General features: G+C 39.7%; 1 protein-coding gene across 3 annotated transcripts in view; it reads right to left on the bottom strand.

The window, feature by feature from the left end:
* Nucleotides 1–8,332, bottom strand: part of nkx1.2lb (NK1 transcription factor related 2-like,b) — an 8,684-nt gene extending 352 nt beyond the window's left edge. Inside the window, exons 1-3 of one of the 3 annotated variants that reach the window (XM_040119679.1) lie at nt 8,018–8,332; nt 5,756–5,981; nt 1–889 (exon numbers count right to left, since the gene is read on the bottom strand). The exon at nt 1–889 is cut by the window's left edge and continues 352 nt beyond it. In XM_040119679.1, the coding sequence (XP_039975613.1) occupies nt 144–889; nt 5,756–5,981; nt 8,018–8,332 (1,287 nt within the window). In that variant the 3' untranslated portion in view covers nt 1–143. Of the gene's footprint in view, nt 890–1,734; nt 2,039–5,755; nt 5,982–8,017 lie in introns of those variants that run through there. The other 2 variants (XR_005706571.1, XR_005706572.1) reach the window with 2 other exon arrangements.
* Between the last annotated feature and the right edge of the window lie 4,476 nt (nt 8,333–12,808).

Below are 12,808 nucleotides of genomic sequence, written 5' to 3'. Positions count from 1 at the left end.
GAGCTGAACACTGTCTACTGTGCTGCAGCTTATTTATACACTGAAACACTTCAGTCTCTGGGCTCAGTGTCTTTGAGGGTGTATCTCAGGTTTGAGAGTGTGTGTAGTTTTGAACCCCTCTAGGGGTGTGCATGTGTGTGTCTCTACAGGTGTGTGCTGTAGAAGGCAGGTGCAGCATAGCTCTGTGTCCCCAGCATAAAGGGGGACAGGACATGGCTGGCAGTGAGGAAAGGCAGCTGGACCAGGCTGCCGGTGGGGGGGTGATGGTGGGCAGCGTAGCCAGCATGCATGGCCAGGTGCCCACTGACTGGGGGAGACGGGCTGAGAGGACTGAGGCTCCCCAGGCCTCCTCCTGCTCCTCCCCCTGCACCCCCCGTACCTCCTGCTCCTCCAGCGCCCGTGGGTGCAGAGGTATCAGCACCAGGGTTTTGTTTCTTCCACTTGGTCCGACGGTTCTGGAACCAGATCTTGACCTGGGTCTCAGTGAGGGAGAGTGACAGGGCCAGGTTGAGCCGCTCACACACTGACAGGTAGCGTGTGGACTTGAACTTGTTCTCGAGTGCCACCAGCTGCTCATAGGTGAAGGCAGTCCGGGCTCTACGGGGCTTCCCTGACTTTGAGTCAGAGCCAGAGCGCTTCCTCTTGGGCTTGGCTCCGTGGCCGCCATTGGTCTGGATGTTGGTGATCTGACCTATGGGACCTCCTTCTGGGCTCTTGGTGTCTCTAGAGGGGTCCTGGTGGCTGTGCTGGCCCAGATCTCTCTCTCCACTACTGGCCAGGGCTGAACTGCTCTCCTCACTGCTGTAGGGGCCATCTGGAGCCTCTGAGTCTGGGGTCCCAGATCTGTGGTAGTCATCCTCATCTGGGCTTCTGTATACAAAGCTTTCCTCTGGCAATACACAAAAAGACAGTGTCAGATTAAAACTGTTTACATAATCAGAATTTATCTGCATGAAGTAGGTTTGATATAAATACCCCTCAGCAATCAGCCAGTATGGGTTGAGCTGCAGTTCATCTAACGAGCACTATATACTGCTACATGTCAGCCTCAACAAAACTACTGAACAAACTACTGAAAACAACATCTGTGTCTAGCAAACACAAATTGAACCTTTGAGTCTTTCCAGACCAGAAAGAGTGAAGCAGAAATTGTTGGCTGTTGCTGTAAAGGTAGAATTCTTTCCAAGATTTGAGTAATCTGCTGTGGGACCTTGGGGGAGTAAATAAAAAATAAATAGATGAACTGTGGACCCCTTTTGATCCACTTTCTCCCACTCTGTTCATATTCTGTTGATTTTGGTACACTTTGTTTTGCCTTGTGCCCCAGAACACCATTCTGCCATGTGTGGGAGTCAGTTTGTGATTATTTGTTGCAAATATATTTAGAAATATTCATGTAAGCATAATACAGATTTAAATAAAAGTATTCAATCTAAATTTTAAAATAGGGCCTGTATAAGAGACAGGACCTTAAGGTTAGGTGAACATTCAAGACCAGTCTTAAAGCCTTTATCATTTAATTCATGCTAGGCTTTAGTGGTTTATATTACCAGACAAATTTCTCATTAAATAACCACACATCCTCCTTGGCTTTCAAGGTCCTGAAAGCCATGAGGTGGGAATCTGCATTGTCTTATTGGAACTTCTGCCCCATTGTGCTATATGCTGTAAAATATGGTCACTGGATTTAAAAAAAAAAAAAAACGTTTTAAAAGTAACACATGAGATCAGCACCATATATATATTGCCTCTGTCAGGGAAGATGATAGGAACACAGGAAAGGACCCAAATGCAGATTCACACGAAGGATGAGTGAAGTAACTTTTTGATGAGTGAACAGGCTTACAGTCAGTTGGGTGGATAAGATGGCAAGCAGGAATCCAGGAACACAGGTAATAGGAAAAATAAACACAAGGAAAACTAAGGAACTAAACCAGGACCAATCCAACACAGGTAATAAGTCCACTGAGAACATGTGGGAACAAACACAGAAAAACTGACAAGGAGTGAAGGAAACACAGACTTAAATACACAAAGAAGGCAGGGGTAATTGGGAACAGGTGAAACACATCAGGACAGGGCAGTCAATCACAGAAGCGTAAAAAAACATAGACAGGAAGTAAAACAACCAATAGACACACAGGGTGGTATTTTCAAAGTAAAACAGGAAATAATGAGTCCAAAGAGTCACTCAGGGAGGCAGAATTAACAAAAAGCCAGCAGTTGAAATTAATTAATTTGGCAATGTGGAAATCAGATACTCACTGAAGCCTACTCCTTATATATCTAATTAGATCATTTAATTGCAAATCTTTAAAACTTTTATAAATTCTCTCCCAGAGGAACTAATTACCATTTAGTCAAAGTCCTTTTTGTAAATATAATTCTCTTTGAGTTGTTATCATCCAAACATTTGGAGACTGCCCAATTCAGCCATATTGAAAAATGAATCATGAGAAGCAGGAATGCCAGATTACTCTGCACTCAAGATCAGAGCCAGAATATTCCGCTAGGGGCAAAAATGAGCTGTGGGCCCTTAGTGAGCCCATATTAATCTCTATTTGCACTTTTGTGTTTTGTGTTTAGGTCAGTTGGAGTACTACTTTCTCCTGGTTTGTTGTATGTCAGTTATTTTCTGGTATTTTTTATCATACTTATTTAACAATATATAAACATAATAGCAATTACAAAAATGTAGTTATTAAGACTAGATTTTGGCACATGGCCATACAAAATATGAAATAATCAGAAAAACTACAACAGACACCTTAACATCCTAAGCATTTCAGTTGATGCTGTGCTTTATGATGTTATAAAACAAATTATTCCCAACAAATTTGCAATTATTCAAAATACTGAGAACAAATTCAAACTGAGGCTTTCGGGGCCCAGAGGGGCTGGAACCTGGGGGCAGTTGGCCGGTTGTCTGGTTGATAATCCAGCCTTGCTCAGTGTTCACATATCGAAAATTTGGAGTTGAAACAAAAAATTAATAAAAGTAGACGTGAAATCTAGAAATACTCAAGTTACAGAACAAGTGCAACATAAAAAGAACATTAAAAAGTGTAATAAAAAGCATTCCTATTAACTCTTTTAATAAGCCACTTTCCATCAAAATTTCACCTGCTCTCCCCTGAAAAATTCATTGTAAACATGTGTCCCATCATCTGGCAGGAGGTCTGATTAATCTGACTACATTGAATCAAATATCAAAGAAAATGTATAAAACTTTCAATCAAATGCTTTTTTGATTTAGTTGACTGGTTCACACAGTTCAAAGAAAGGAGCTTCAACAGTTGAAGGAAAAATACATGTTTTACTGGCACAGAAACACAGAGAGAACATAAAACAAACCTTCATCAGTGAAAATTAAAATTGAAAAAAAAAAACAAACAAAAAAAAACACTTAAACCACATTCATTTATAATCTGCTTATTCATTTTTCCCACAAATTTTAACTAGTGACTTCACTGAAAAGTGCATCATTGAAATTACAGAAATAGTTCAGTGATTGGAATATAAAAAATGTAATCTTATTTATTGTTTGAACCATACTTGTTCAGTCTGTATTTTTAATGAGCTTCTTGTGAACTCTCACACACAAAATACACACTTAACATTTGATCACTAGAATTCTGCTTAATTTTATTTTTAGAATAACATTCCTCTGGAGAGTATTAGACTACAAACTTTTTTTTGCAATGCAATTTCACTGTGTGATTTGATGAAATTTTAATTAGCAATTAATGGTAAGGAGAGTATCTGTGGGTATATGCTACAGCATTTTAAACAGAAGTACCTGTCAAAATACATACAGAAATGATCCAAATTCAGCTAATTTTAAAAATGTTTACATATTCAGCTTATATATGACACACATTTATTCATCTTCTCCACAGTCTAGTGCTCTGATTGAAAACTACGTTAAAAATAAAACAGGTGTCATCGTGTTTGATGAGATAGGAAAAGTTTGTATAGAGTAAGGATTAGAAAGTGTGACTTGTCCTAATGATTATCAACATGTTCACCTATTGCAAGTAAAAATCCAACAGAAAGCGTTAGGCCTTTATTTTGGACAATGTCATGGGAAAATTCAGTGGATTAAAATAAATGTTTGATTCTGATTTAGTAAACTGTAAACGGACTGCACTTATATAGCGCCTTTTCATCTTAGCGGTTTACAAACCGCTTTACAATTTTGCCTCTCACACACTCACACACCGATGGCTACGGAGATGCCATGTAAGGCGCTGGCCTGCATATCTGGAGCAACTTAGTATTCAGTGTCTTGCCCAAGGACACTTGGAGCCGATGATCGAACCGCAAACACAGAGATTAGTGGACGACCCGCTTTATCACTTGAGCAATAGCCAGAGTCTTTTAAATGTAAACCAATAGTCTCTTCTGTATATTCATTTGTATATTTATTCCCGTTTTTATTGGATAACATTTTTTTTTCTTGAGGACGGACTGAAGCTTGTCAGGTTCAGCTCTTGTCATTTATGTTTGATCTCATTTGTAGTTAATGTGTGTTTGTTTTTTTTTGTTAAAAACATTTTTAAATGTAAACTTGTATTTTTGAAAAAGTGTAATGAAATCACCAAACGTCAGGAGAATTAAGTTAAATTAAATCTAAAGGTTAAAAAAGAGAATATGAAAGTAAGAAATTAAGAGAAAAAAATAAAAAACACAAAAAGAAGAGGACAAGATGAAAAAGAGAAACAAACAGAAACAGACGTGTATAACAGTATTAGATCAAATAGAGGAAACGGAGTTGATTGCAGCTAATGGGTTGGAATGGAGGCTCTCTCTCTCTCTATCTCAAACACACACACGTTCACGCACACACACAGAGTACAGCTTGCTGGTTGAAACAGATATTCACCAATCAATAATACCGATCACACGCACACACGCACCTTTGCCAATTACCTTGCGCCTTTTTTCTTTTTCAACTGAGCTTCAATTAACGGCGAAGAGTTTTTCTCTCGTTGGCAGAGAGCTAACAGCCGGAAAGAACATTTTAGACTTCCTCTCAGATTCTCAGAGTCTCTTTCATTTCACTGTCTGATTTGGCCCATGGACAGCGCCACTCATAAAGAGCTTATTTCCTGGAGGAATTATCGGGGTGTCGGTTTGTTACACCATCACAAGATTCTCCTTATCATTGGGCTCTGAACCCACACTTTTCTGTGTGACACATCAATAACCCCGGGATTTAAAAAACTTCGGAAATCCTGTAAATAGACACATCCAGAGACAACAGAAAAGTCGCCAAACTGATTATTCCGTGAGCCTATCAAAACCAGTATTCAAGCAGAATATTTAATGTATATAAATGCTTAAAATAATATATTAACAAAAATCAAAACAAATCTATGACACACACAGAGATATAGGTATCCACAAAAGAAAAAAAGACCAAAAAAAATGTTCTTTATTTTCAACGAAATTTGGTTTATTGAAGACCAAGTTTCCTCACAGTTAGAGGGGTTAAATACTGCCTCACAGTCCTCAGATTAAATACAAAAACACGCTAAGATTTAGTGAAACGAAAATGAAAAAGAAGACTGAATAAAGGCAGTTAGATCCGCAAATGCACGCTGCCCTTTAAAGACATTTGGACAGAGAGGCAACGGGGCACCAAAGGGGCGGGAAAATAAATCAAACTAAAAAAGAACCCAAACAAATAAGTTTAACTGGTTCATTAAGGGGCCTGAGTGTAAAGGTTAAGTCCCTGTAAACTGAGACTTACTGCTCTGGTATTCCTCAGCAACGTAGCAGCCTTTGCTGGGCTCCAGGCCTGACTCGCGCTCACCCGCTCCTCCTCTCCGGTTCTCCGCTCCGTACGCGCTCAGATCGCGTTCACCCCGGTGGCTCGCGTGCTGCTGCTGCTGCTGATGTCGCCGGCTGCTTGTGAACTTGTTGGGGTCCAGGATGTCCAAAACGGAGAAAGAGGTGGTCCGGTGCCCGGTGGGGCCCTGACAAATTACAACACCGGAATTCGTCATTCGCTGTATTTGTTGTTGTTGTTGTTGTTGTTGTTGTTCTTGTGGTTGTTATTATTATTATTATTATTATTATTATTATTATTATTATTATGCTTTCAGTTAATAGCTCAAGTTTGGTGTGCGCCTCTTGTATTAGTTCTTCTTCTTCTTCTTCTTCTTCTTCTTCTTCTTCTTCTTCTTCTCCGGCCCTTGGCAGTGTGATACCCTGCTGAGTCAAGGTACTAAAGCTGTTCCAAGCAGGATGAGGTTTTGGATCTCCCCACTGTCGATGTTCTAAGTTTGCAATGTGTTTTATAAAAAACCCTCTAACTGAGTGAATTTATTCATAATTATTTAGTATGATTATGCATTTAAAAAAAGCCAACATTATTTATATTACCATGTAACAACAACAACAACAATAATAATAACAATGACAAAGGTGCAATAAATAGGCTACAAATACAGTAATGACATATTCTCCATGGTTGTAACTTGTGTTAAAACTGGTGTTAAATTAGGCCTTTTGAAACAAACTATGTGAACAGAACACATCACAGTCAATAACACGGACGGTAAACTGTATTCATAAAGCAAACACCCACAGCACCAACACAAATCAACACACATCACCCACTAAATTTACTATATCCAATATGTAGCGGTCAGTAGGTTATCAGAAAGCAAACGAATCAACCCCATTTTATTTATACATGTCTAGTGTTGAAAGAAAAGCTGAGTATAGACGAAAAGGAAGTAAACACTATTTTTTTTATTTTATTTAGATGAAGTGTAAAACAAACACACACTTTTTTTTAGAATTTAATGAAAGCATTAATTTATGGATTCCATAAAATCCCCAATACTCATATAACTAACATCAGTTTGACCCTATATGATATGGATATACACACTGAATTTATTTCCTTAAGATTTATGTCAAGCCAAAAAGGTGGCCAAGTGTGTTAAGCAGATAAAAGGTGGTTCAGTGGTTCAGTGTTGCTTTCCCTCGCACTACATCCTGATTAGGATCATTCATTTAATAATGAAGCTGGTGTGTAGCATGTCTACATGAAAAATCACACTTTAATAATAATATAATTCTCTCTTTAAATAATCCAAGGGAGCATGCGGGTAGGACCATGGGGCCTATTAACATCTGGTGATAAGAATAATTACACAATACCATGATCAGAAATGTGATTAAGAGAAATTAAATAAGGGCTTCATAATGAACCTGGGTTGTAATCTGCGCCAGTTAAATTTAATCTGTTTCCAGGATATAAATATGATGGTTTCCCGAAAACTAACAGGTCTACTTTTTAAAATTGTAACTATTTTTAAAGTAACACTTTATGGGTTTTTCGTTTAGCTGATGATTATTTAATTTAAGGGAAAGGGAACGATTTTATTATTTACATGCTTCAATTCATATTAAATGACATAATTCCGAAACTGTGTAATTCGCACGTTGTCATTCGCTTTCTATCGATTCGAGCACAACAGAATAAGAAGTCTATTTCACTCTGTGTTTTTATGGAAACGCATTTGAGTTGATCTATATAGTTAAGTTTTATTGCTTCCTGTCACAATACCAAAGCAAAATGGCTGTTAATTTTACTGATATTTCTCATTTAAGGCCTCGTCTATCCAGAGGGGCGCAACATGCCGACTCAGGGCCGCAGGTCGTTTTACAGGACAAGACAAAAACTAGAAATATCATCATCGAAAAAAAATCCTAAAAATCACTTTACTTGTCCCCTTTAAATCCCATTCATTTCTTTCTGAGACAGTACATTTTCGGCGGTTCTTGTGCTCAGTCGGGTAACGCTGCAATCCTTTGTTTTCAGGTACATTTCATTACGTTTTTACTTTTTAGGTCTTTACTTACTCTGTTCTTTTTGTGCCAAGTCCGGTCTGTTTTCATTCAGCCTACACCGTAAAGTACCCTACCCTGTTATTGTCTGCTGCTACAGTTACACACTTTCCCCAGAGAAAATCACTAAAGTTTGATCCCATGCATCTACCTGCTGTGGCGGGGCTAACACCGGGTTCGTCGGCGGGGGTTCAGAGTGGTTCTCCACGGCCTGGGCATCTCTGCTTGTGGCTACAGCGTTAGAGAATAGCCGCTTCTCCCCGGGTGAAACTCCGTCCAGCATGTCTCCGCTGTCCGGGCCCATCACAGTCTGGACCACGTCCCCGTCGGGTGCTGGTATCGCTCTGTCCCGGCTCATCACGGGTTGGACCGCGTCCGCCACGGGCCCTGCTACTGCTCTGTCCCGGCTTATCACGGTCTGGACCCCGTCTCCTCCGGGCCCCGGTACCGCTCTGTCCCGGTTCATCACTTTACTCTCCCTTTCCCATAAAGTGTGAATCCGGATTAAAATGCAGGAGCGGTGTAAAATGAAAAAGAATCTGATTAAACCGTTTTACAGGGTCTGTATCATACTCATTTCAAAATAATACCGTCACACCATAGGCCGGTCAACATCCAGTCTGAGGTGAGGTTTTCAGCCCGTTAAAGTTTCCCATCGGTAAGAGTCTAGACAGATTCGGGGGGGTTAACTCGATTACCGGACGTGGTCCCGTAAAAGTTTAGACTTCTTCTCTCTGTCTTCTTCTCTCCGGCTCTTTCCCCTTCATCCTCCGGATCCACCGCGGCAACACAACGTCTAATCTAATGTCTGTCTGTCTTGTATAGCACTGTTATCCCCCTGTTGGCACACAGAAGTAAACAGCGCTCGGCGTCCCAACCTCCAGCCTCGCTCGCTCTGTCTGGTCACCGGTTGGTGCGCGCCCTGGAAGCCTGACAGGAGTTGAGGGCGGGACAGACGCTGATCCATCTAATGGTTAAAACTAGCCCTCTCTCTCTGGCGCTCTCTCTCTCTCTTTCTCTGTCCTCATTAGTTAAGTGAACCCCCCCCCCCCTCCTTCTCTCTCCTCTCTGTCCTTTAGCTTGTGCAGCTCTCAACTCCTTTTTTGGTTTTTAGCTGGCCTCTCGAGAGCCCTCAATCTTATACAAGCACATATGTCCGTGTGTGTGTGTGTGTCCGTCCCCCTCCTTATTTAGTCATTCCTATTCAACTCTGCGGATTGTAATTGGCTACAAATTAATCCCAATTCCGCTAATAGGTCATTATCTCGGGGTTGCGCGCACAGAACGGTGCGGTCTGGGCCAGCTCGCTATCCGAGCATGAGGAGAACAGGACCGAGGGCGGGAAACGCGCGCTGGCTCTTCTCAGTTATAGTCCGTCGAGGCGGCTCTCAGACTTTATGATGTGATTTTGTTTGTGCAGATGCTTTAGCAGTTGAGATATCGGGCTGTAGGTGCGTACAAGTAGGCGGGCAGCAGTTATGAGAGAAAAATTAGTGTTAACCAGCGTGCAGCAGAGTTACAGCAGCTGGTGTGTTGCAGGGATAACTGCTTTGCGCTAGAAATAAAATGTAGCTGATGCGTAAAGCTCGACTTGTGCATACACATGAATGCAGCTCTTATCGTGGACGCAGATTCCAGGGTAGGGCCTCTCCTCAAAACTCAATTACGACCTGAATAAAGCCAGTAATGTCCCCGCTGCAGTGAAATATCGATTCCTAATCCTTGGCAGTCATTACTATGCCAGAAAATAATAGACCACAGAATTGGATTTTGATTTAACACACGAAGTGTTTATTCTAATGCTAGGGACTTAATATTCCGTTGACTCTCATTTTGAGCCACAAAGGAGAGGGAACAGTGATGAGGCTATGACGCCACACTTTTTTATACTATGGAAGAAATTAAAAAAAGAAAGAGAGGCGATGGAACATCTTTTCTGTCCCCCTCCCCGGCCCTAATACACAAGGTCAGCTCCATGTAATTGCCTTGCTCAATGATCCTTAGGTGGACGAAATTAAAAGTTGAGCAAAATAATGACTGAAACAATGAGACATGATTAGCCAATCAGAGAACTGAACCCATTACGGGTCTTTTGATCTACTTTCTGCTTCCAACTGGAGGCTTTATGACTTTATTTTAAAATAGTCAATGTATTAACTTTATTAAATATCAAAGCAGCTTATTCACCTTGGGAAATATTATCATTTTAAGAAGTGGAAGAATACTATAAAGCCCTTCCAAAACACACAATGCGCCAGGAAGAATGACCAGAGGAGAAATGGTAGGGAAAGTCAGCCAGGTGAATATGGAAGAGTTTTAACTTTTTACTATTATTGTTTTATCTGCAGGTGAGGTCCAAGTTTTCAGGCAACTCTTAACCAACCTGGATTTCTCTCAGAGTAAGTAAATCCCAGGTTTGCCATGTCAAATTCAAGACGCATAACAACTTAACACTAGAAAGATTTACAACTGATGTTGTTTAAACATCTGTCTGACCCCATTCCACATCACATCTGTGACAGCACAGTCAAATAATGACGTGTGTTTTGTGCCATTTAGACAGAGCACTGAGTCCCCTTGAAATCCTGAAATTTATGAAAGAATTGAATGAAATTTGTACCGAGTGCACTGTTTTCTTCAGAAATTTTGAATCTATAGGCTAATAATAAGAATATAACATGAATTATGTCAGTAATAATGTAATAATAATTATAAATGAATAATACAAAATACTGTAAAAATGCAAAAATAGCAAAAATATTGAAAAGAACAGTAAAGCGAGGAAACATGCCACACCTGGCCATGAAACTGATTACCAGTCAATTTTCCAACTACTTTTGAGCCTCTGAAAATGAGGGACTATGTATAAAAATGGCTTTATTTCCTAAATGGTTAATGTGATAGCTTTGTCAAACCCCTTGAATTAAAGCTGAAAATCTGCACTTCAATCACATCCAAAGCCATTGTAGTGGTGTGCAGAGACAAAATTATGAAAATTGTGTCGCTGTCCAAATACTTATGTACCTAACTGTATATTACTATATATACAAGTCTGCAGTATTGGTAAAATGACATAATATAATTGTGGGTGTGTGCATGTGTGTGGGGGGTTTATTATAATTAATGACTAACTTAAAGTGAGGATCTGCAAAATGTCTTCACTTAGCACATAATGGTAGCAGCATTGTATTGCATGCGTGCATACACACACACATACACACGCAATCACTGTTCCTGCAGTGTGTGCCAGCAGACACTGTACAGAACATTCTCAAGACTTTCCTTCTCGATGGTTACCATGTATGTGTTTGACAGAGTGAGCCAGAGTGTGTCTTGTGTCTATAATTATTCTAATGAAGGTTAACGAGCTCTGCTCAACCTCCTCTTTATTGGATTAATCTCAGCCAGCAATGAATCATAATTACTATAATTAACAGCTTGAGCTGCCTGATGTCATACTAGTGACTGGTTAGAGTGAGGTGATGATACAGAGGCTTTGATTAGACCTACAACCTTTAACCTATCGAACACATATACAATGTCCTCACCGGACACTGTACATGTGTGATGTCTCATTGTCAACCTCTGATATGATGCACTTTACATTGTTATTATTGTGGATTCTGAGACACAGTCCAACCAAGTTTGCATGAATATGTCTTCCCTTTTTTTTGGTTTTGTTTCGCTTTTCCGGCATACCTCATCCGTTAGTTATTGGTATTCTATGGAGCACCTGAAATTCAAAAACCATGTATGCTACCTATACTAGTCATATTTTAATACATGGATAATTCTGCATGCATTGTTTTGGTGAATATGCAAATATTTGATATATATCATTAGATATTAATGATATATTACTGGAAATCAAATCAAACAAAATTCTTTCTAGATGGTTCCAATTGCATTCATATTTCAGCTGTTGTATACATTAAAAACTCCACTCAGATTCCAAAATGCTCTGTGTTACACACTTGTCAACTAAACTATGAACCCATCATAGTGACAGGAATTATTGTGTGTTATATAATGCATTAACACTTATACACACTCAAACATTAAGCATTTTAGAGCGAGTACATCCAATACAACCAACGCTTTACATTAAGGGCAATGAGTTTTTATATAATTATAATGTTACTCATTTTCAAACACTATTTTAGCAGAAGAATCATGCCAATCAGCATCAGTGCTCACAGCAATCACATGTATTTTCCTCAGGAAATGCTTTGTGGTGTGCTTGAATTTGAGTTAACAGTTTTTGGAGTTTTAGCGTCTCACAATCCAAATGTTGTTTCTTAGGCCTGTCAGAGTTTGATAGGTTTGACAAGAAGCAGGGCCAAGAAACTTAGATATACAGTAGATTTTTTAAATGTAAAAATATTGATAATATTGACAAAATGTCGAATTGTCTGCTCTAAAAGAATACCTGACATCAGTCCAAAATTATTGGCTTTCAAAAACCCTATTTATTCATATTAAACAATACTTCAAATGATTTTTTTTGTCCATGACTCATCCCTGTCTCCGTCCTTTTTTCATACATCTCTCTGCTTCCTCGATCCCTAATGCTTTTCTATTTTGTGTCTTTTCAAGGTTCTGTATTTTAGATTAGCCCTCCCCCTTTAACCATTACAGGAGTAATAGTCCCCCATCCTCCACTCACACACACTTGACCCACCCACCCACACACATACACACACACGCACACACACACACACACACACACACACACACACACACACACACACACACACACACACACACACACACACACACACACACACACACACACACACACACACAGGCTCACCACAATACATATCCACAGTTAGACACTCAGATAGCATCTGACCTGAAGAATTAATTAAATATGATAGCTGATTAAAAATAGCATAACTAATAGTGTAATATCTCAAGCTGTCGTCTTTAATAGTCAACA

Source organism: Xiphias gladius, chromosome 23 (genome assembly GCF_016859285.1).
Source record: "Xiphias gladius isolate SHS-SW01 ecotype Sanya breed wild chromosome 23, ASM1685928v1, whole genome shotgun sequence".
Taxonomy (NCBI): Eukaryota; Metazoa; Chordata; class Actinopteri; order Istiophoriformes; family Xiphiidae; genus Xiphias; species Xiphias gladius.
Note: the sequence above shows the minus strand (reverse complement) of the source record. Positions and strands in the feature narration are given on the sequence as shown.